Source organism: Tursiops truncatus, chromosome X (genome assembly GCF_011762595.2).
Source record: "Tursiops truncatus isolate mTurTru1 chromosome X, mTurTru1.mat.Y, whole genome shotgun sequence".
Classification (NCBI taxonomy): domain Eukaryota; kingdom Metazoa; phylum Chordata; class Mammalia; order Artiodactyla; family Delphinidae; genus Tursiops; species Tursiops truncatus.
In genome coordinates, this window is record NC_047055.1 from 15,457,673 (window position 1) to 15,480,457 (window position 22,785).

Genomic DNA, 22,785 nt, shown 5'->3' on the forward strand with positions numbered 1-22,785 from the left:
TCAAATACCCTGGTTTGTGTAGGGGCCTCAAGTTTTGCACTTGGTTTTCTTGGACCCCATCTAGAATGACCCCAGGCATCTGGCAGAAGCAAATGAAAATCCTCTCTGGAGTAAGCTGCTAGCATTCTAGGTCTCAAGTTATTCTTACAAATATATTTGAAACACAGTGAACAGCAGGAGTGCAAAAACACGTAGGCACAGATAGAAACAAGTCTCTGTGAATGCAACCCAGCAGAAACGGAGTCACTCTGCCCAGTTTGACAGGCACTTGCCAATAGGTTTTGGTTTAGTCTGTTCAGGCTGCTCTAACAGAATATCATAAACTGGGTGTCTTATAAACAACAGAAATTTATTTTTCATAGTTCTGGAGGTTGGGAAGCCCAAGATCAAGATGCTGACAGATTCGGTGTCTGGTGAATGCTCACTTCCTGATTCTTACACAGGGGTCTTCTTGCAGTGTCCCCACATGGCAGAAGAGAACTCTGGTCTCTTCAGCTCCTTGTATGGGCACTAATCCCATTCATGAGGGCTCTACCCTCATGACCCAATCACATCCCAAAGGCCTCACCTCTAAATACCATCACACTGGGGGTTAGGATATCAACATCTGAATTGGGAAGAGGGGGAACACAAACATTCAGTCCATAAGTTTGTTTTGTTTACTCTGTGAAGGTCTCTTTGCCCCTAATATTTTATTTTCTCATTATCATATTCTGCTTCACAGCAAATAGTTTGCATAGTCAAAGAAGGAATTACTTTGATGATTAAAGGCTGTTTGAAAATGCAGATTTTAAGTAGGTAAACATCAGGTAGATCTGGGTGGGCCATATTCCAAGTCTGGCAAAATCCACTATTAGACAAATTGTAAAAGAGGCAGAGAAGAAAAAGACATTAGGTAATAAACTGCTAATTGCATATTAATTACATATTGATCATATGTAATATTTACTATGCCTGGAAAGCATCTCCAAATGACTTATTCTGCAATGACTGAATAATAGTGATGTGGTTAGTGCTTTCATTTGCAAGAGCGTATCTCCAATACTAAATAAGATAAGCCTGTTCTAAACTTTTAAGGTATAAGTAATATTTTAAAAATATTATACTTGACTATACCTACCAAAGGAACATTAATTTTTTTATAATTCGTTTTTGAATTTTATTTTTTTATACAGCAGTTTCTCATTAGTCATCCATTTTATACATATTAGCGTATACATGTTGATCCCAATCTCCCAATTCATCCCACCACCACCCCACCCCACCCCCCGCCACTTTCCCCCCTCGGTGTCCATACGTTTGAGGAACGTTAATTTTTTCCCTTTGTATTAAATATGGATTTAGTCTTTTACCTAAAAAGGAATTAATGTGATCAAAATGATTAACTCCCGGGACTTCCCTGGAGGTCCAGTGGTTAAGACTGCGCACTTCCACTGCAGGGGGCGCAGGTTCCATCCGCGGTCGGGGAACTACAATCCCTCATGCCACGCTGCAAAAAAAAAAAGAAAAAAGAAAAAAGAAAGAAAGATTAATTCCAGCCATCACTGTTGATTCATACCTAGTATCCAATCAGTCTCTGAAACTTTTGCTTCTGTGCTCCTCATTGCACGGTTGCCGGAGTCAATGCGTTCAGGTGAATTTGGGGGAAGACCAGTAGGAGGCTCCACAAGAGCTGCAGGAGGTCCTTTCCTCAGGCTGCCCTGGTGTTCCAGAACCTCTGGGTCTGCGTAATGGCTCATGGCTGGTAATTGTGTGTAAGGATGATTCCAGGGCAAGGCACACTTAGTCCTTGTACAGTTGACTTATAATTTGCACCTGACTATACTCAGCTGGCAGAAAAACACGGACACAGTGGGTTAATACTTCCACATATTTGGGGGGGGAGTCAACCCATAACCCCCTGTTTTAATTTATATTGGGCTGTATTAACTATTTTATGTGGGATTGAAGGTCCAAGGGCTTGCATTTTGTAAAACCAATTGTGCCAAAGACTTTATCTTTCATTGAATCAGAGCATAGTTTTGGGTAATTTGACTATGGGGGAATTTATGCAAGGCAACAGTTCTGATGTCCTTTATTTTGTGTTTGATAACTCTCTCCAAAAATATAATTGGTACCTTTTTAAGATCTAGTGAGAATCTCCAGGTATAACTGTATTCGTGTTCTAAGTCTGATGCTGATTAAGGCTATGAAGCTTTGCCAATTGGTGCATATCAACAGATGCTAAAGTTAATTCAGAACCTCTCTTGTAGAAGTACAAAAGCCAGTTAGCATAATTTAATCTTTTGTTGCATAAATTCTTTTAGTAAATTTTGGATATCCAATTGGGTAAAACTATGAACCTCTATTTTAGTTTTTTGTCCCCCTCACCATCCAGTGTTTTGCTTTTTGAGTAGTTACTGGATACTTCCAGGGTCCTCTCTGTTCTACTTAACCCCAAATTTGGTTTAGATATCAAGACAGGTTACGCCTTACATGCATTAAAGCACTAGTAACAGGATCAGTACGCACATATTGAGGCTTTCTTGGGAGACCAGGGCAGCCTCCCCAAGTAGGTCTGAAAATGGCTTGAGTGAACAGGGAAAGGAAATTGACTTTGGGTGTTTATTCTGCTTAGGAGATGGAGCTGGGGTGAGGGATTTTGCTTCCACTGGGTGGGGCTGGCATGGTTTGAACTTCTGGCTTGCATCAAAGGAGGGAATATATGTACCACATCTTCTTTAAAATGATGTGGTCCATATATATATAATGGAATATTACTCAGCCATTAAAAAGAGTGAAATAATGCCATCTGCAGCACAGGAAACTCTGCTCAATATTATGTTTCTAAGTGGGAAAAGAATTTGAAAAAGAATAGATACATGTAAAGAAAAAGTTGTAATAAGAGGGAGAAATTGGGAAATGCTAATGCCTAATTCACTAAACTAAGCAGATGGGGTTTGGGTCAATTACTAAAGAACTGCTGTGGGCACAGTGTCCCCCCCACCATACACACACACACACCATCGCCACCTGCTCCGGGGAAGCTCTCCCCAGTCCAGGACTCTCGGCTCTCTGCACAGACACACAGCACTTACGCTGCTGGGTCTGGCCTGCTTTTCCAATGGGGGACTGTGTAGGGAAGCTGGGGACACAGAGTGCCCCCTCCTCCTGGGGTGTTAGCCTGCTAAAGGGACCTCAGGTGGGGCTCCGTTAACCAATGTTTCTGATGTTAGGGTGGATACAGGCTGCTTTCCAAGGGGATCAAACTGAATAAGAGCAGACTTTGAGGGGCCACCTCCCCACCATACGTCTCCAAAGAAGTTTGTCATTTCCCTTTCTCTGCACTGTGAGTCTTGCCTCTGAAATCCCTGACTCCCACTCCAGTTTCCTGCTCTTCCCAGATCAGCGAACTCCCTTTTGCTGATCTGACCCCTACCCTCTTCTTTGTATTCACCCCACCCAAGCAGAGCATCTCTTTTAGGAGCTGGGTTGCTCTGCCCCCCTGAACTAAGTATTCACAGCATTTGAGTACGGCTTGCATTTCCCCAGGGCACTTGCCCCTGCTCTCTGGGGGGTTCAGATGTGATTGGAGAGCATAGCTGTCCTCAGCCCCCACTGGTGGCTCCTCCCCACACACAGAGTTCTGCCTCTTGTCCGAGGGAGGGTGTTCCTGCACCTGTAGCCTGTCCTTGGTGCTTTCTATTGTTCTCATATGGGGTTTGGAATTTTTTTTTATGTTAAAGCCATATCGTGCCTAGCCTCTCCTCTGTCTTCTAGTTTCTGGGATGGCCTGACCTTTCCTGAGTAATTGGCTTTGCATTCCCTAAAAGTGAAAAAGACGATTTGTGGATATGCCCCTGCATTGCTGCAATGGTCCCTGTTCGCCTCCACTGTGCTTTGCTGGCTCCAAGGCAGGTTGCTCCCTGGTCTCCGAGGAGGTCTAAACTCTGCGACTGACCCCTGCCTTGCACTTGGATATTTGCACATTCCTTGATAAAACGTGCCAATGAACCCCCTATCACAGCCCTGTTGCGGTAGCTTCCCCTTTGGTACCCTAATTGCTGGGTTAACCTCATTTTTACCTTTCAGTTGCTTTTTACAGTCACTACAGTGAATAATACTATTCTGAATGGGGCACCTAAGATGGGCTGCCCGTGTATTGCCTTCTGCAGTCGCCTCCGTTTCACATGATCTGCCCTGAGTCACAGCTCCTTGCTCACCAAGGGTGGCAGACAGTGCTGGGGCGATCTCCATGATCCCCAACTCTCGGTATCCATGCTTTTGTGTAACCTCCTCCCCTTGAGTATGAGTGGGACGTTCTAACCAGCAGAATGTAGCAAAGGTGATAGGATGAACATGATGACAGTGTATAAGATTGTAACCTTCATCTTGTGTGAAGACTCTCACTCCCTTTAGGCTTTGAAGAAGCAAGCTTCTGTGTTGTGAGCTGCCCTTAGGAGAAGGTCACGTGACAAGTAGCTCAAGGTGGGCTCTGGCTGACTGCCGGCAAGAAAGGTCCTCAGTCCAAAGACCACAAGGAACCGGATGCTGCCAACAACGATGTGAGTGAGGAAACAGATCTTTTGCTAGTAGAGCCTCAGAAGAGACCACAGCCTCAGCTGACACATGGCCTGAAGACTTTACTGCAGAGGACTCAGCTAAGCCAGGCTCAAACCACAGAATCTGTGAGATGTTTAATGTGTGCTGTTTTAATCTGCTAATTTTGTCTTAAAATTATTCCCCCACCATTAGATAACTAATATGCTGATGATGTATAAATTCTGCTAGTAATGCTTGTCCTTGGACCCCCATGCCTATTTTTCTTTCCCAAATGGACTGATATCTCCTCTGTAGTAGCCTTAGCTGTTGTTATGGTCTAAATGTTTGTGTCCCTCCAAAATTCATATGTTGAAATCCTAGCCCCTCAAAATGATGGTATTGGGAGGTGGAGTCTTTGGGAGGTGCTTAATTCATGAGGCTGTAGCCCTCACGAATAGTATTAGTGCTTTATTTTAAAAAAAAGAGAGCCAGGGAATTCCCTGGTGGCCCAGTGGTTAGGACTTGACGTTTTCACTGCCGTGGCCCGGGTTCAATCCCTGGTTGGGGAACTAAGATTGCATAGGCCACTCGGAGTTGGAAAAAAAAAAGGAAAAAAGAAAAAAAAAGGAAAATAGAAAAATGAGAGAGAGAGAGAGAGAGAGAGAAAGAAAGAAATCCATCTGTTACCCCTTCCACCATGTCGCCATGTGATGGCACAGAGAGAAGACACCAGCTATGAACCAGGAAAAGGACTCCCACCCAACCGAGCTGGCACCCTGATCTCAGGTTTCCAGCCTCCAGAACTGTGAGAAATCAATTTCTGTTGTTTATAAGATTCCCAGTCTGTGGTATTTTGTTACAGCAGCCTGACCGCACTAAGACAGTTAACTTTGCATATAATACTCTGCTCCTAGTTTCAGCTAGGAGTAGGCTGACTGACTGCTGTTCTTTGCAGGTATTTAAACTGTTACTGACAATTTTTGCCTCACCTCCATGTCTGATTTCTCACTGCACAAGGTGTCTGCTTTATCCAACATGGTCTTGTTGTGACCTTGGGATAATGTGCTACTGTCTTTGGGCACCACTGTGCTCAGTGCTCTGAGAGGATGCCCCAGGTCGTTTTCCTCACACTACACAGATAGCTCTATCCACTCTTGTCCTGACCACTGCTTTATTAAGACCTAATCTTTTCTCAGACATTGACCTTTTAAAAATAGCTTTATTGAGTGGATGGACCTAGAGTCTCTCATACAGAATGAAGTAAGTCAGAAAGAGAAAAACAAATACAGAGTCTCTCATACAGAATGAAGAGTCTCTCATACAGAATGAAGTAAGTCAGAAAGAGAAAAACAAATACAGAGTCTCTCATACAGAATGAAGAGTCTCTCATACAGAATGAAGTAAGTCAGAAAGAGAAAAACAAATACCGTATGCTAACGTATATATAAGGAATCTAAGAAAAAAGCTATTGATGAACCTAGATGCAGGGCAGGAATAAAGAGGGAGACATAGAGAATGGACTTGATGACATGGGGTGGGAGGGCGAAGCTGGGGTAAAGTGAGAGTAGCATGGACATATATACACTACCAAATGTAAAATAGTTGGCTGGTGGGAAGCAGCCGCGTAGCACAGGAAGATCAGCTCAGTGCTTTGTGATGACCTAGAGGGGTGGGATAGGGAGGGTGGGAGGGAGGCTCAAGAGGGAGGGGATATGGGAACATGTGTATGCATGTGGCTGATTCGCCTTGTTGTGCAACAGAAACTAACATAGTATTGTGAAGCAATTATACTCCAATAAAGATCTATTTTAAAAATAGCTTTATTGAGGTATAATTTATGTACAATAAACAGCGCCTATTTAAAGTCAACTTTGACATATGTATACACAATGAATCAAGATAGACGTTCCCGTTACCACCAAACGTTTCCTCTTGCTCCTTTGTAGTCCATCCTTCCTTCCATTTCCATCCTCAGGCAACCACTTATTTACATTCTGTCACCACAGAATAGTTTGAGATTTTTCTAGAGTTTTAAATAAATTGAATTGTAGAGTATGTACTTCTTTTTACCAGTGTTCTTCCATTCCACGTAATGATTTTGAGGTTCATAGAGTTTGTTGCATTTATCAATCGTTCTTTCCCTAATATTGCTGAATAGTATTCCATTGTATGGATATATGACAATTTATTAATCCATTCACCTGGTCATGGACATTTGTGTGGTTTCCAATTTTTGCCTATTACAAAGAAAGCTGCCTTGAACATCCACGTACAAGTCTTTGTGTGTACGTGTGTCATCTTCTCTCTTTGGTAAATATCTAAGAGTGGAATTACTGGGTAACATGGGACATGTACATTTAACTTTTCAAGCAACTGACAAACTGGTCTCCAACTGCTTCACATCCTCCCCAACACTTGGTATGGTGAGTTTTAAATTTTTTTAGCTTTTTTATTTTTATTTTTTCAAATTTATTTATTTATTTATTTTTGGCCACGTTGGGTCTTCGCTGCTGTGCGTGGGCTCTGGGCGCGCGGGCTTCAGTAGTTGTGGCACATGGGCTCAGTTGCTCCGGAGCCTGTGTGATCTTCCCCCACCAGGGCTCGAACCCGTGTCCTCTGCATTGACAGGCGGATTCTTAACCACTGCGCCACCAGGGAAGTCCTTGGCTTTTTTATTAGTGTTTAGTGATTGGTATCTCATTGTGGTTTGATTTTTCATTTCCCTAATGACTAATAATGGTTGAGCATATTTTCATGTCATCTATATAATTTCTTTGGTCAAGTGTCTATTCAAACTGATTGCCCTTTTTATTAGATAGTTTGTCTTCTTCTTATTGTATTGTAATAGTTCTTTTTGCCGCACCGCACAGCTCGTGGGATCTTAGTTCCCCTGCCAGGGATCAGTCCCGCGCCCCCTGCAGTTGAAACATGGAGCCTTAACCACTGGACTGCCAGGGAAGTCTCTGTAATAGTTTTTTAAAGATATATTCTAGATATAAGTCTTTCATCCAACATGTGTTTTGCAAATACTTTTATCCAATCTGTGGCTTGTCTTTTTATTTTCTTAAGTGTCCTTTAAAGAGCAAAATATTTTAATTTTGATGAGGTCTACTTTATCAATTTTTCTTTTATATTTTGTGGGGTTTGGGGGGGTCTTATTTAAGAAATCTTTTCCTAAAACCTAGGTCATTAAGATTTTACCCAGTGTTTACTTCTAAAAGGTTATGGTTTTGTCTTTTACCTGTATGCCTATGATTTTGAGTTAATTTTTGTATTTGATGTAAGGTAAGGGTCAAGTTTTGTTTTAAAAAATATGCTTATCCAATGTTTTCAATACTATTTGTTGAAAATATTATCTCTTCTCCATTGTATTGCCTTGACACCTTTGTCAAAAGTCAGTTGTCCATATAGTTGTGAGTATATTCTGAACCCTCTGTTCTGTTCCACTGATCTCTAAATCTATCTTTATGCCAAGGTCACACTGCCTGGATTATTGTTGCTCTATACTAAGTCTTGAAACTAGGTAGTGTAAAGTTCTGCACCTTTGGTCTTTTTCAAAATTGTTTGGGCTGTCCTACTAAGCCTTTTGCAATTACAAACAAAAGAAGAGCAAAGAGCATTGCATTCACCATTCAAGTCTACAAAGATTAACCCGCTGCAGCTGCTGACCGACAGTGCACTTGGTGCTTCAGACGAAGAGATTAAAGGGATAACTGGGTGAAGCACCCTGTGCTTCAGACAGAGGAAATTCAAGATGATAACGGGGTGCTCTGTTCTTTGGGCAAACAGGCCTTTAGATAGTTAAGATGCATTTCAGGAAGAATTTTAATGGACCTGCTTCTTGCACCTTCCCATACGTAGAAAAGCACTGTATTCATTGAGTTGAGATATCTGTTTTTGGTGACTAGCAGTAATGTTTTGCCAAAGTGTATGCTGACTGCTTGTATTCCCTCGCACACACAAAAATCACATATAAACTAGCCTCTATCCCCGCTGTTTCTTTGGAGCTGTTCCTCAGAGCTATCTGAGAGGCTGTCTCCTGGGCTATACTCTTCAGTAAGACCCTGAACAAAACTTAACTCATAATTCTCACATTGTGCATTTTTCTTTCAGTCCACACATTTCTATAGAAATGTTGGACTCACCTTGTCAATTAAAGAAAAAAGGTACTGCTATGGCCTTTTTACTTTACTTCCTCACTTCCTCCCCCTCTCTGTTCTATAAAAGAAACTGGCATCCAGACCCCGATAAGATGGTTCTTGGGGACACCAGTCTGCCATCTTCTTGGTCTGCCATCTTTCCAAATAAGGTCACTATTCCTTGCCTCAAAAAAAAAAATAGGTCCTGCTGTGACTTTATTGGGAATGCATTGAATATATAGATAAGTTTGGTAGAGTTGACATCTAACAATATTGCATTTTCAAATTTGTGAGCATGGTACATCTTTCCATTTATTTATGTATGTATTCTTTAATTTCTTTTGTAATTTTCAGTATACAGGTCTTGCATATCTTTTGTTAAATTTACTCCAACTACGTAATACTTTTTTCATGCTACTGTTAAGTATTTCATTTTTTTTATGTTATTGTACACGGTCCTTTATGTTTTGTTTTCTTTTTCTTTCTCTTTATTTTTTCTTCCAGTTTTATTGAGACATAATTGACGTAACAGCATTGTATAAGTCTACGGTATACAGCATAATGATTTGCTTCACACACATCATGAAGTGATGATCACAATAAGTTTAGTGAACATCCATCATCTCATATAGACGCAAAATTAAATAAATAGAAAAAAGTTTTTCTTGTGATGAGAACTCAGGATTTACCCTCTTAACGACTTTCATATATAACATACAACAGTGTGAATTCTATTTATTATGTTGTACATTATATCCCTAGTACTTATTTATGTTACAACTGCAAGTCTGTACGTTTTGACTGCCCTCATCCAGTTCCCTCTCCTCCCACCCCTACCTCTGGTGGGTACATGGTCCTGTTTAAAAATAATTCAATTGCTGGAAATCCATTGCTAGTATACATAAGTGCAGTTGGTATTTTTATTGACCATGTGTCTTTCAATGTTGCTAAAATCGTTTATTAATTCTATAAGCTTTCTAAAAATAATTCCTTAGGATTCTTTTTTGTTTCCTTTTTTGCGGCACGCGGGGCTCTCACTGTTGTGGCCTCTCCCGTTGCAGAGCACAGGCTCCGGACGTGCAGGCTTAGCGGCCATGGCTCACGGGCCCAGCCGCTCAGCGGCATGTGGGATCTTCCCGGACCGGGGCACGAACCCGCGTCCCCTGCATCGGCAGGCTGACTCTCAACCACTGTGCCACCAGGGAAGCCCTCCTTAGGATTTTTTACATAGATAATGAAATCCTCAGCAAATAAAATTTTATGTCTTCTTTTCCTATATGTATTCCCTGAAAAAACTTTATTGCATTGTTGCATGTTTACTTTTTTAAGTAAATGCAGAAACTTTTTCCAGGGTGGCTGTTTAACAAGTTACACTCCCATTAGCAACGTATGAGAGATCCACTTTCTATGCATCCTCCCCCAGTATTTGATGTTTTCACTAGTTTTAACTTTAGCCATCATAATAGGGTAAATTCATCTTTTTGTATAGATTTCCAATTGTCTCAGCACCATTTGTTGAAAAGACCATCATTTCCCCATTGAATTGTCTTGGTACCCTTGTCAATATCAGTTGATCATTCTAATATACAAAATACATAAAGAACTCTTATAACTTAACAAAAAAAGACAACTCAATTTTAAAATCGGTAAAGGACATGAATAGATGTTTCTACAAAGATACACAAATGGCCAATAAGCAAATGAAGAAATGTTCAACATCATTAGCCCTAGGGAAATGCAAACAAAAATTACAATGAGATACTACTTCACACCCACTAGGATAGCCATAATTTTTTAAAAAGGAAAATAACAAGTGTTGGAGAGGATATGGAAAAATTTGAATCATCTACACTACTGCTGAGAATGTAAAATGGCGCAACCTATGTAAAACAGCTTGGTGGTTCTAAGGTAAGCATAGAATTACCATGTGATCCAGCAGTTCCAATCCTAGGTATGGATGCCCCAAATTGAAATCGGGTGTTTAAATAAAACTTGCACATGAACGTTCATAGTAGCAATATTCACAATAGCCAAAAGCTGGAAACAATACAAATGTCCACCAACATATGAATGGATAAACAAAATGTGGTATAGCCATACAATGGAATATTATTCAGCCATAAAAAGGAACAAAGTACTAATACCTGTAACAATCTGAGTGAACCTCCAAAACATGCTAAATTAAACAAGCCAGGCACAAAAACTCACATATCGTATAATACCATTCTCATAAGATATCCAGAATAGGCATATATAGAGAGACAGAAAGCCTGTTTGTTGTTGCCAAGGGCTGGGGTAGGGAGGGAATGGGGAGTGACTGCTTAATGGGCATGGCATTTCGTTTTGGGGTGATGAATTGTTCTGGAACTAGATAGTGGTGATGGTTGCACAACATTGTGAATGTACTTCATAGCACTGAATTGTATATTTTAACATGATAAATTTTATGTTATATGTATTTTACCACAATAAAAAACAATTGATCATAAATGTAAGGATTTGTTCATAGTCTCTCAACCTGTTCCATTGATCTACACACCTACTTTGCACCAATACCACACTGTCTTAACTGTTGTGGCTTTATAATTTTTGAAATAGGTAAGTGATTCAACTTTTTCAAAATGTTTTGGCTATTTAAGGTAATATACATTCCACATACATTTTAGCATCAGCTTTTCAATATCTATAGGAAAGTTAGCTGAGGTTTTGATAGATACTGTGTTCAGTCTACAGATAAATTTGGGGAAGATTGCTATCTTGACGATATTCAGTCTTCTAATTCACAAAATGTCTTATTTATTTAGAGCTTTTATTTTCATTTAAAAAAAATTTTTAAAGTATAGTTGATTTACAATGTTGTGCTAATTTCTGCTGTACAACAAAGTGACTCAGTTATACATAATCTTTTTCATATTCTTTTTCATTATGGTTTATCACAGGATATTGAATACAGTTCCCTGTGTTATACAGTAGGACCTTGTTGTTTATCGTCTTATACATACTAGTTTTGCATCTGCTAATCCCAAACTCCTGATCCTTCCCTCCCCTACCTCCCCCTCCCCCTTGGCAACCACAAGTCTGTTCTCTATGTCTGTGAGTCTGTTTCTGTTTCATAGATATGTTCATTTGTGTCGTATTTTAGATTCCACATATAAGTGATATCATATGGTATTTCGCTTTCACTTTCTGACTTACTTCACTTAGCAGGATAACTTCTAGGTCCATCTGTGTTGCTGCAAATGGCATTATTTCATTCTTTTAATGGCTGAGTAATATTCCATTGCATATACGTGTATATATATATATATACACCAACTTTGCATTCCTGGTATAAATGCCACTTGGTCATGGTATGTATGTCTAGGGTGTTTGGACCAGGCCTTTCCTGGTCTCCCTACTTCCCATTCACAGAGGATGTGATCCATGAAGCAGAAAAAAAGAGAATCATAGTGAGGAGGGTGCAGATCCCCCAGCTTCTTCTAGGGCTGTATCTCTGATCAAAAAGCCACACCTTCCATGCCAGTCTCCCATCCTCCCAAGGACCCCACAGAGGAGCCCCTCATCCCCCTGAAGCACACACAGGGCAAAGACCCCAGCCCATTTCCCTATGGCCACCAAATTGGCACCCTCACCAATGATGGAAGGAGCCAGGATATCCCCGCCCACCTCCTCTTAGCGGCCACAGGAGCCCACCCGCTGCACCCTCATTGGCTGGACGGCCACGGAAGTGGGCCTGCACATTGCGAACCCAGGGACTGGAGCATGGGGCCCATGTCACCTCCTAGGGTGGCAGTAGGGTCCCTTGGGGACACGGAGGCTGAGGACAGACAGCAGGAGGCTCAGGCCCTGAGAGGTCGCTGTGACCAGGGGCCATCCGCGAGTCAGCGGCGTCAGCCTCGTGCATCATCTCGTGTGGCGCGTGCCCAGGCTGCAGTGACCATGCTCAGGCCTCTGACCAGGGTGGTGCCCGTCTTCTGGAGGAGGGGGACCCCGCGGAGGGGGCGTGCCCCGGGCAGCCAGGGCTCCCACCAGGTACCTCTCAGTCCCCTTGTCCCCCCACAGCACCCCTGGTCTGGGCGGCAGAGGCGGCTCCGTCTTGTGTGCAGGGGGTTTGGGGCGTCCCTAGTCCTCGAGAGCTGGGCCGGCACCACCCAAGCCCCAACTCTCCATCGGTCTCAAGTGCGGAAGACGGGGGCAGAGAAGGCCCACGGGGGCACTTCCCAGCCCTGCATTTCCCCAGCTGCTCCTGCAGCAGATGCCTTTCCAGATTTCCCCTACAGTGCATTGGCCCAATTTGAGGGTGACTCTGATTATATTTCACAAACGCCCATGTATTTGAAACTAAGTGGAGGAATCATGCACCTGTCCCCGGTCGGAGGGCAGGGGCCACGTTGAACTTGCTCACCTTTGTGCCCTAAAAACCTGCCCGGGAGTCTGGCACCTAGGGGATGACTCAGGGGACACTGAGAAGGCATCATTTTGTTGGCAGGGATCCTTTAAACTGAGAAGGTTTGCTGGGTAGTGTGGTGTCCCTGCTCTGGTTGCATTGATTCTCATGTGTGCTGAGCGCTCGTCTGTGCCCGGGCAGGAGTGGGAGGTGAGCACCTGACTTCACCCCAGACGCCAGGCAGGCTGGCCTCAGCACCAGGACAACTCCCATGCTCCTGGGTTCTAGGTTGTAAAAATAGAACTACTGTGTGATCTAGCAGTCCCACTTCTGGGTATATAGTTAAAGGATATGAAAACAGAATATCGAAAAAATATCTGCACTCCCATATTTATTGAAGCATTATTCATAATAACCAAGATATGGAAAGAATCTAAGAATCCATTAATGGATGAAAGGACAAAGGAGATGAGATATGTGTATATACACACACACACACACACACACACACACACACACATATGTATACACACACATAGAGAAATTTTTTTCTTTTTTTTTTTTTTGGCCACATAGAATGTGGGATCTTAATTCCCTGACCAGGGATGGAACCCGCGCCCCCTGCAGTGGAATAGCGGAGTCTTAACCACTGTACCACCAGGGAAGTCCCATAGAGGAATTTTTTAAATTTTTTATAGTTGATTTACAATACTGTGTTAGTTTTGGGTGTACAGCAAAGTGATTCATATATATTATATATATTCTTATAAGGATTATATATATAATTATATATATATATTCTTTTCTTTGATTCTTTTCCATTATAGGTTATTATAAGATATTTAATGCAGTTGCTTGTGCTATAAGGAAATCGTTGTTGTTTATCTATTTTATTTATGGTATGTGTACAACAGAGGAACATTATTCAGCCATGAGAAAGAAGGAAATCTTTCCATTTGTGACAATATGGTTGGGACTTGAGGGCATTATGCTAAGTAAGATAGGAAAAACAGAGAAAGACAGATACTATCTGACATCACATTATGTAGAATGTAAAAAAGCCAAAGTCATGAAAACAAAGAGTAGAACCATGGTTAGCAGGGGCTGGGAGGTGGGGAAATTGGGGAAAGGTTATTCAAGGATACAAACTTGCAAACAGGAGATGAGTTCTGGGGATGTAATGCACAGCATAGTGATTATAGTCAACAATACTGTATCATAAACTTTAAAGTTGCTAAGAGACTAGATCTCAATTGTTCTCATCACACACACAAAAAATGGTAATTATGTGATGTGATGGAGGTATTAGCTAACACTACTGGTGGTAATCAAACTGCAAAATATAAATGTATCAAACAAACACGTGTACAACTTAAAGGTAGACAATTTATATGTCAATTATATCTCAATAAAAAATTACTCCCCATAGTTTAAAACTACAAATGGCCAATGGACATATGAAAAATTTTAATCTTGATATGTATTGAAAGGCATGCAAAATAAAATATCAAAATAAACAATTTGGCTTATCCAATTGAGAGATTCAAAACCTGTCTTGAGACTTCGCTACAGGCAAAGGTGAGGAGCAGAAAGAAAGGAACCACGACTTTATCCCAGGACAACTGGAGAGTGGATTTAATTCTAGCCGTGAACTGGGGATGATGGGAAAGGAAGAGTTTGAGGGCAATGATGAGTTAAATGAAAGATTACACTGATCTTGAGGAGAGAGAAATGCACCCAGCTTGAGGCAGGAAAGGCAGTAACAGATTTTGAAACGTGTTGTGACCCACAATTGCCACCCTTGTCTCACAACAGTCTCACTCCTGAGTGGCATGAGCACAGTAACGTGGCACCGCTGCTCTGGAGGGTGTCAAACCCCTGAGGCATGCCTACCCTGCGGCCCACGTGCAGGAGTGTATGGTAAGAGATCGACCATGACTGCAGCACAGCATTTATCCACAAGGACACCTGTCACCGCGTCATCAGTAAAACCCAATAAAAACCACAAAAGCAAACCAAAGCCAACAACAACCTCAAACTCAACCCCCCAAACAACAAAGGAAAACAAGCAAGAGGCAGTGCGAAATACATGATGAGAGCTTCATACCAGAGATACTCTGTGGCTTTGGAAGCAGAAGCGTACTTAATCACACAGGAAGATGAGCAGGAAGTGTTTATGTCATAAAGTGAAAAAAGTCATATGTTCCTAATTTTACATATATAAAGGACATGGACACAAAGTGAAAATTCATCCGAAACTGGGCAGTTTCCCTCGGGGTGGGCTGGGCTGGGACTCTGTATGCCGTTTCTCTCTCTCGTGTTCTGACTGTATTGGGTTCTGACTGGCCCTCCTGGAACTGCCCTCTCAGCTGCTCTTTCGCCCTCCCTTGACTCAGTTGCTTAGATCCCAGTCAGTCTCCAGAGGTGGGAGGTTCGCAAGAAGACAGGTGGCCCCACCTCAGCGTGGCCCCAGCTGCTCCAGTGGGGAGCTCCACGTTGCTAAGGCTCCCAGCTCCGCCCCCAAGCCCTGGGTTCCTTATCTGGCCCCTGGCCCCTACCCAGAAAGACCAGGGTCGCCTTCAGACTGTGTCCTTGCACCACCCCTCCAGCCTAATTCCCTGCCCCTGCAAGAGGCACTGGGGCCTCAGGAAAGCAGCTTCTGCTTGGGCTTCTAGTTCAGACTGGGCTCCGAGACTCAGTTTCTCTGAAAAATGGGGATAACCGTGGTGCTGGTTTGCAAACTGGTCCTGTACACAGAAGGCAAGGAGAGACCTAGAAAGAAGCAGACCACTCCAGACTGGGAAGGGGGCACGGTTACTAAGCAAGTGAACTTACAGATGAGGCTTGTCTTGAGTGCACAAGACAAGCAGATCTCCCCACGCACCTGGCAGAATCTTAAAAGTTTGTACAGAGGTCTTAATGGAATTCAGTCACATATTCAGTCCAGATAGTCCCAGAGACGCCTTACTCTCTCAAGGCCACGTCCTCAAAAGGGCTCTGGCTGTGGGAACAGTGGGCAGAACGTGCATCCCAAGGAGTGGGGAAGGGTGAGGAGCCTCCGGCGGCCTGAGGCCAGCTCGAGGTTCAACCTCAGTGACATCCTAGTGGTGACCTCCTCCAGAAGGTGGCCATGGGGATAATGAGGTTAAGGCATGGTGCCTGGAGCTCGGCAGGCTCTCATCACCTGCCAGTTCGTTTCCTTTCCTCATGGTGACAGGGCTGCTCTGGCTGAGACCTGGGGCCATTTGTTGAAGAGACATCCTCACACTGAAGGCCCACAGCACCCTGAAGGCTCCTTTCTGAAAATGCACGAGTGCCCGTGGCTGGCCTGGGGCTCCGCTGTGGTCAGTGGAAGAGCTGGGCTCAGCGCGCAGGTCTCTGGTCTCCTAGGCGCCCCTCTTAACCAGAGTGTGATGCGCCAGCCTGCCTGCCTCCCTCGCGGGGGAATACGGTCCTCCCTCATCACGGTCCCTTGGGCCCTGGGTGCTGGATCCTCTCTCCCATCTGGCTGTGCCAGGCTACCTGGTCCCTGAAGTGGGTGCAGAACCATCAGGGACTGAACAGGACCATCTGGACCAAGGGACGGGAAGCTTGGGGCTCTGGCCAGGACTGGAGTCTACCCCTCCCTCCTAGGGTGGCAGATGCTGGAAGAGGCCCTCTTGTCAAGTTGCTCTGACCCCTGCGGAGCTCTTGGCGACAGGTGTCTTACCCCAGGCTGCGCTCCTCGTGTGACCACACCCCGAGTCCTCAGGACACCCCTCTCCTGGGTCCTATGGGCCTGCATTCCTCCGAGGCGGGTGCTGCCCTCCCCTGCAGGCGTCCCTCCCCAGCCCTTTGTCCTCGGCCCACCCTCCCCCTGCAGCAGCCTCAGAGCCCCCGCCCTGGCTTCTCTGCCGGGACAGCTTGCGTCTAAGGTGGGAGTAAGGGAGGCAGGTTTCCAGTCCCAGAGGTTGATCTTCTCCAAAACTCAGACACCACCTGGCCAGCTGGGAGGTGATGGAGACCCTGCCACCTGTGGCTGCGGAAGGGCCTTCGGGGACACAAAATGATCTGCAGACAGTCCATTCCACCTCACCTACCGCAGCCCACCCTCGGGGTTCAGCTGAATTACGCGCCTTCTAACACCAGCCTCTAAGATGAAGAAAAGGCCTAGGCGTTAGTTGATTCAAATAAAGTTTGTGAATGGGACAAAGTGCCACCTCTTGGGCCAGGCCTGTGCTGCTGCCTTCCCCTCACGGGAGCAGTGGTCCAGGTCAGCTCGGGTCTCGCCACATCTTCTGACCCGGCACCAGCCCCGCCCTCAGCCCCGCCCCCTTAGAGCCCTCGGGGTGCTCCCCTCCCCCAGCTCCCGGCCAACAGAGTGGGGTGAGCTCGCTGCCCCTCTCTCCTCCGAGGCGGCAGAAACAGGAGGCCTCCAGGTTTTATTTGATTGAACTCAAAGGACTTTCTTCTTAACTGAGACAGACAACAAGATTTGACAACACCCGAAACAAGAACATTTCTCTGACCAGACGCTGCTGCCCGGTGCAGAGTACATCACACACAGGAAAGTGGAAGTTGTCTCATTCAAGTCGGTGTCTGATATTGTGAAAGCTCCACTGCCTGAGAAACAGACGGCAAATAAATAAAGTGCTCTGAGAGCCCGTCAAGCAGCAAGGGCCCAGCGGGGGAGACGAGGAAGAGGTGGGGAAGCGGAAGCAGCTCAGGACTCGGGGCCAGAACCGTAAGAACAGCCGCGGCAGGAGCGCATGCTAAGGACGCGTCCCCAGCCCCTCCCACGGCCAGCCCCTCAGAGCGCAGACAGCCCCAGCCAGGGCCACCGCCGTGCCCCTCCCACGATGGGTGGGAGGGGGTCTCTGAGCCCGGGCCCCTGGGCCTCCAGCGCGCTTTCTCCCTGTTGGGAAGCAGCCCCAGGCAGCTCTAGCTGAGCCCCGAGCCCAGGGAGGACAGGGCGCCCTGCACAGCTCACTCTGCTCAACAGCTCCGCGCCCGCTGCAACGCACAGCCACTCGTGTGTGTGCACAAGCACCCCCACACACGCTCACACCCGCACGTTCACTCACACACACGCGCTCACACCCGCACACCCGCACACACTCATACATGCGCACTCACACACGGGCACCCACGCGGTCAGTGAAGAGCCTCCCCTGTGCCATTCTCAGGCCCTCTCAGGCTGGCCCAGCAAGAGGCTGGAGCTGGGGATCGAGCCACCCGGAGGGTGAGAGCTGGGCTTGAAAGGGGCACGTCTGTGAATCAGCCCCAAGGAGGCCCCTCGTCCTCTGCTCTCCTCCCATGCAGCCCCGTGGCACAGTCTCAGAGGCTGTCCCCAGAGCTCCGGGGATGCAGTCCGCAGGCTGGCAGGCTCCCAGAAGTGGCCCTGGGTGGGCACAGTTGGGCCACCAGGACCAGGGCTCCCGGGTGACTTGGCACAAGGAAGGAAGCCATCAGGCCCCGTCGGTGGGCATCTGTGGGGGGCACGTGGTGGCCGCGGTGCAGCCTCCGGCCCCGGGGTGAGGCAGGCAGAGATCCTCACCTGGGACCCGGGCTCCAGCTGGGCAGCTGAGGAGGGCACATGGTGTGAGGCTCGGCCTCTCTGTCCTGGGGGCAACCAGGCTGCTGGGGTGCTCAGCCCCAGGAACTCTGAGTGCATCGACCATGAGCAACCACTGCCCAAGCAGACGTGGGAGCGGTGCGGGGTGAGGGCCAGGGTCTGTCCTGCCTCCCCTCTGCGCCACTCCTGGGGCGTCAGTCAGCAGCGCAGCCAAGGCCTCCAGGACCAATGCAGGCCCATCCAGAGGAGACTCTCCCGTGAGATGCTGGGCCCAGGGGCCAGCCTGGGGACAGAGACATGGGGTCAGGCGTGGGTCTCAGCCCCACCCCACCCACCACTGTCCCTTCCCCTCCTGGTGACACGGTCCCCAGGAGCCACCCACCCTCCCGTCCCGCCACCCAAACTGAGAGCGTTGTGCCACTCAACACTGAGGAGCCCTTGGTCCAGCCTTGGGTGGGATTTGCGGCAGGGTGGGGAGGTCCGGCTCTGTGGGTGAGGACCTTGCTCGCTGGGGGTGCTGGGACTCATCTCTCCTGTGCCCATCTCAGCTCAGACTGTCCCCCGGTCTTCCCTGTGACTTCCCATACACTCCACTTTCCCTACCGTGGGCCCCTCTGTCTCTAGGTCCCCTGGGAGCCTCTGCTCCCTTCCCCCATCCCTTGGCGCTAGGTCTTCCAGAAGAAGGTGGGAGAGTGCAGGCCCAGAGGCAGATTCGGCTCCACCACTTCTTACCTGTGTGATAAGGGCAAAGCGCTCCCCTCCCAGAGCCCCAGTAGGTGGGGAGGACAGAGCTCCCGCAGAGTGTCGCTAGGTCTGTCCTTCCTTCCCCGTGTCAGAACCGGACCACTGGGCCACCCCACCCCTCGGGGTCTCTGCCTGGTCCCTTCCTGTCCTCGTGGGTCAGGCCCTTCTCTAGGCTGCTCCCCAGGCAGCTCTAGGGTCAGGGTCAGGGTTAGGGTTAGGCACTCTCTTGACAAGACCAGAGAAGGGGCAGGTCACTTCCTATAACACCAGTTCCTGAGACAAAGAAAGAGATGGGGACTTGAGAGCTGCCTCCCCACCCAGAGAGGTCCCTGTCTCGCCAAGTGTCACCTCCTCTACAAGCCCCTTCTCCATCTGCCCTCCAGCCTGAGAGCTGCCCTCCGCTCAAGGAGATCCCCCCTTTCCCAAATCCTCTGGGACACGGGGGCTGCTGGAGGCAGTCCAGGGCTGTGACACCGGGAGGGCACGGGGAGGAGCTGGAGGGAGCGTGGCTGAGATGGCGGGAGGGCCGGGGAGGAATGCACCTTTCCTGCTCTTCCGTGGCCGCAGATGCGGAGCTTTGGAGGATGCCCCAGGAGAGCGGAGAGGGGAGCAACAGGGCCAGCAGCAGCAGGCAGAGAGCAGTCCCCCGGCCGCAGAGACCAGGCAGGGGGCCGGTTTGCAAAGCGCTGAGAAACAGACCTGGGCTTTGGCCAAGAACACAGCCGCCCTTCCAGGCTGCCCCCCAGCGTGTAGAGGACAAGGGTAGCAGCATCTTTTCTCCTCTAGGGCCTTCCCTGGGCCTCCCTGAGCCCATTTCCGTCCACTCCCCCGTGTTCAGGTGACACCACTGGGGCCGTGGCCGGGAGGTGATGGGCTGACCCTCCAAGATGCCGAGGCCGCCGCCTCTCACCCCCATCTTGGAAATATGACAAGGGACTCTGGAGGGCATGCGCCCGCCCTGCCTTGCCTGCTCGCGGCTCGGCAGCTTTCCCGGCTGGCTTTCTCGGGCCCCTTCCACGTCTCCCCCAAACCACCGAGGGGGCTGGACATCTACATGTCATGGCAACCACCTCCCTCCAGCCCGAAGTCCAACCTCTGGCCTCCTACCTCTTTGGTCAGGGCCAGTCATTCACGTTCCTGCTGCAGAATTTCTTCCTTCTGCTCCCCACTTCGCCCAAGGTGAGGCAACAGGTCGGCCGCACTCAAGTAATTTTCTCGAGTTCGATGGAAAGGGCCCGTTTCGCGAGTTTCTGTGTAGTTCGTCACCGGCCGCGACGTGGATGACCGGAGCCGGGACTTGGGGCTCGGTGGCCGTGACCTCCGCCGAGGTCTAGGGTCCGGTGGCCCGGGCCGCCCCTTCTCCTTCCCCCGCCGCGTTCCGGCGGCCCTGGGTCCCGCGGAGCTTCATGCCGGCGCCCCTGCCGTCGCGGCCGCGCGGTGGTTGCGGGCGCTCACTCGATCCGCACCTGCAGGCGGACGTTGAGCATCACCGAGGCCACGATGTAGAAGTAGGGGAAGTTCATGCGCAGCCGCCAGGCCAGGTCGAAGAAGGTGATCAGCGTGCGCGTGAGCCCCTTGCAGAAGGCGCCGTACGAGCCGCGGGCCGCAGCCGAGCGAGACAGCCGCACAGCCAGGCCCGACATGGCAGCCGCCGCCGCCGCCGCAGACAGGGCCGCCGACGCTGCCATGGGCCCAGCCCGGCGCACACCCCGCCGACTGATCGCACCGCAGGCTGGCGGGCAGGTGGAGCCGAGGCCTTGAGCCGACGGCCAGCAGCCCTCGCGTACCGCCCGGCTCTCGGTCTCGCCTACCCGGCTGGGCTCCAGCTGCAGTGGTAGCCACAGCCAAGTCTCCGCCTTAGCCGCCCAGGGACAGCTCCGCCCCCTCGCCTGCTCCCGGAGTTGCGGCCGCCAGCGTAGCTCCGCCCCTAGCGTGGTCACGCCCCTTGCCGGGCGCCATAGAGCTGCGGGCGCGGACTCAGCCCCACCCCCAGACCCGCCCCCCGGGAAGCCCCGCCTCCTCCCGGGCTGCCAAGAAGAGAGCCCAGAGGGCCTTGAGTGCTTTGGAAGGCAGTGCTGTCCTGGCATTCTTTTGCAGAATGTGCTAGAGCAGGGGCAGTGGAGGCACGGAGGGTCTGGACCGCTGGGCTTATTCTGAACAGAAGGTCCACCCTGAACGCTCTGCCAGTTTACACCATCCCCTCTCCCTCCCTGTCTCCACAGAAAACTGGGCCAGCCAACCCACTGTACTTTTTCTTAAAAGTATTTATTTATTTGGTTGTGCCGGGTCTTAGTTGCAGCAGGCGGGCTCCTTAGTTGTGGCATGCAAATTCTTAGTTGCGGCATGAATGTGGGATCTAGTTCCCCGACCAGGGATGGAACCTGGACCCCCTGCATTGGGAGTGCGGAGTCTTATCCACTGTGCCACCAGGGAAGTCCCACTCTGTACTTTTCTTTAATTCACATTTTTCTGGTGACTCTGCACTATAGAGTTTCACCAAGCCCACATGCACATTTTTTCCCCTTTCTGGTATATTTGCTGGTGTTGTGTATTTCTTTATTCATGAATTGCCCCATTGTCCTTCCCTTTTACCTGTAGGGGAGGAAAGACTTTCCCTCTACCCTCCTAGATTCAATATGTCAATATATACACTTCCTAGGTCAATGAAAAAAACCGACAACAGGCAGAGTAGCAGGAGAAAAGGTATACATATTTATTAATTTTTAATGTTATTTGGGCGATGGCATCATAAGAAAATAAAGAATACCCAGACAGGCAGTGAGATTTGAGATCTTATATGCCACCTTAACAGGGGAAGGGGAGGTAAGATGTAGGCAATCTAGGGAAGAGTAAATGATTTGTAGAAAGTTGGATGACATCTTAGAAGCATAGATAGGAGATTTCACAGTTTGAGACAGAGTTTTTCTGGGTGTGGTGTTGACATCTAGTTCTTCTCCTGTGGTAAGAGTCAATCCTCCCTGGTTGATGAAAATTCCAAGGAGGGGATTTATGACAGAGTTCCTTTTAGAAGCTCTGTCTTTAAGCAGGTAAGGGGATTTCAGAGAAAGCTGTTTTTTCAGATGACTTCCGCTAAAGATAATCAGTATAACCGAAGTGGCATATTTTGGGGTGGCATGTACTGAAGTCCTTCATACCCTACAGTGATTTCTAAGCACTTCTCTTAATCCATTGTTTGTCCTGGATACTGCACAGAATCTCTCAGGTTTTCATTTGCCCTCGTTCATGGCATTTCTTGCTGGTGTGTTTAAAAGCCCTTTCATGGTTTCATCTCATCTTTATTGTAAGCCAAGTCCAACCCAAACTTGATCATGTTTTCAAGACTATTTAATGAAGTGGAAAAATGCTCATGTTTCCTTATAGTTGTAACTTTTAAAAAACTGTCTGCAAGAGGTAGAGTCACCACGACCCCATCCCAGTTT

The 22,785-nt window shown here is 47.7% G+C and overlaps 1 protein-coding gene across 2 annotated transcripts; it reads right to left on the reverse strand.

The window, feature by feature from the left end:
* Positions 1-1,359: 1,359 nt before the first annotated feature.
* Positions 1,360-21,184, reverse strand: LOC117310168 (small integral membrane protein 10-like protein 2A). 2 transcript variants are annotated; one of them, XR_012329332.1, is made up of 2 exons: positions 20,453-20,792; positions 1,360-1,489 (listed from the first exon to the last, which is right to left on the reverse strand). XR_012329332.1 is itself a non-coding variant. In XM_033849249.2 (2 exons), exon 1 carries the CDS (start codon positions 21,031-21,033, stop codon positions 20,797-20,799), a length of 237 nt encoding a protein of 78 aa, XP_033705140.1. In that variant the 5' UTR covers positions 21,034-21,184; the 3' UTR covers positions 8,657-18,884; positions 20,453-20,796. The 2 variants fall into 2 exon arrangements, 1 of the variants encoding a protein (XP_033705140.1); XM_033849249.2 differs by lacking the exon at positions 1,360-1,489 and adding an exon at positions 8,657-18,884 and having other exon boundaries at positions 20,453-21,184.
* Between the last annotated feature and the right edge of the window lie 1,601 nt (positions 21,185-22,785).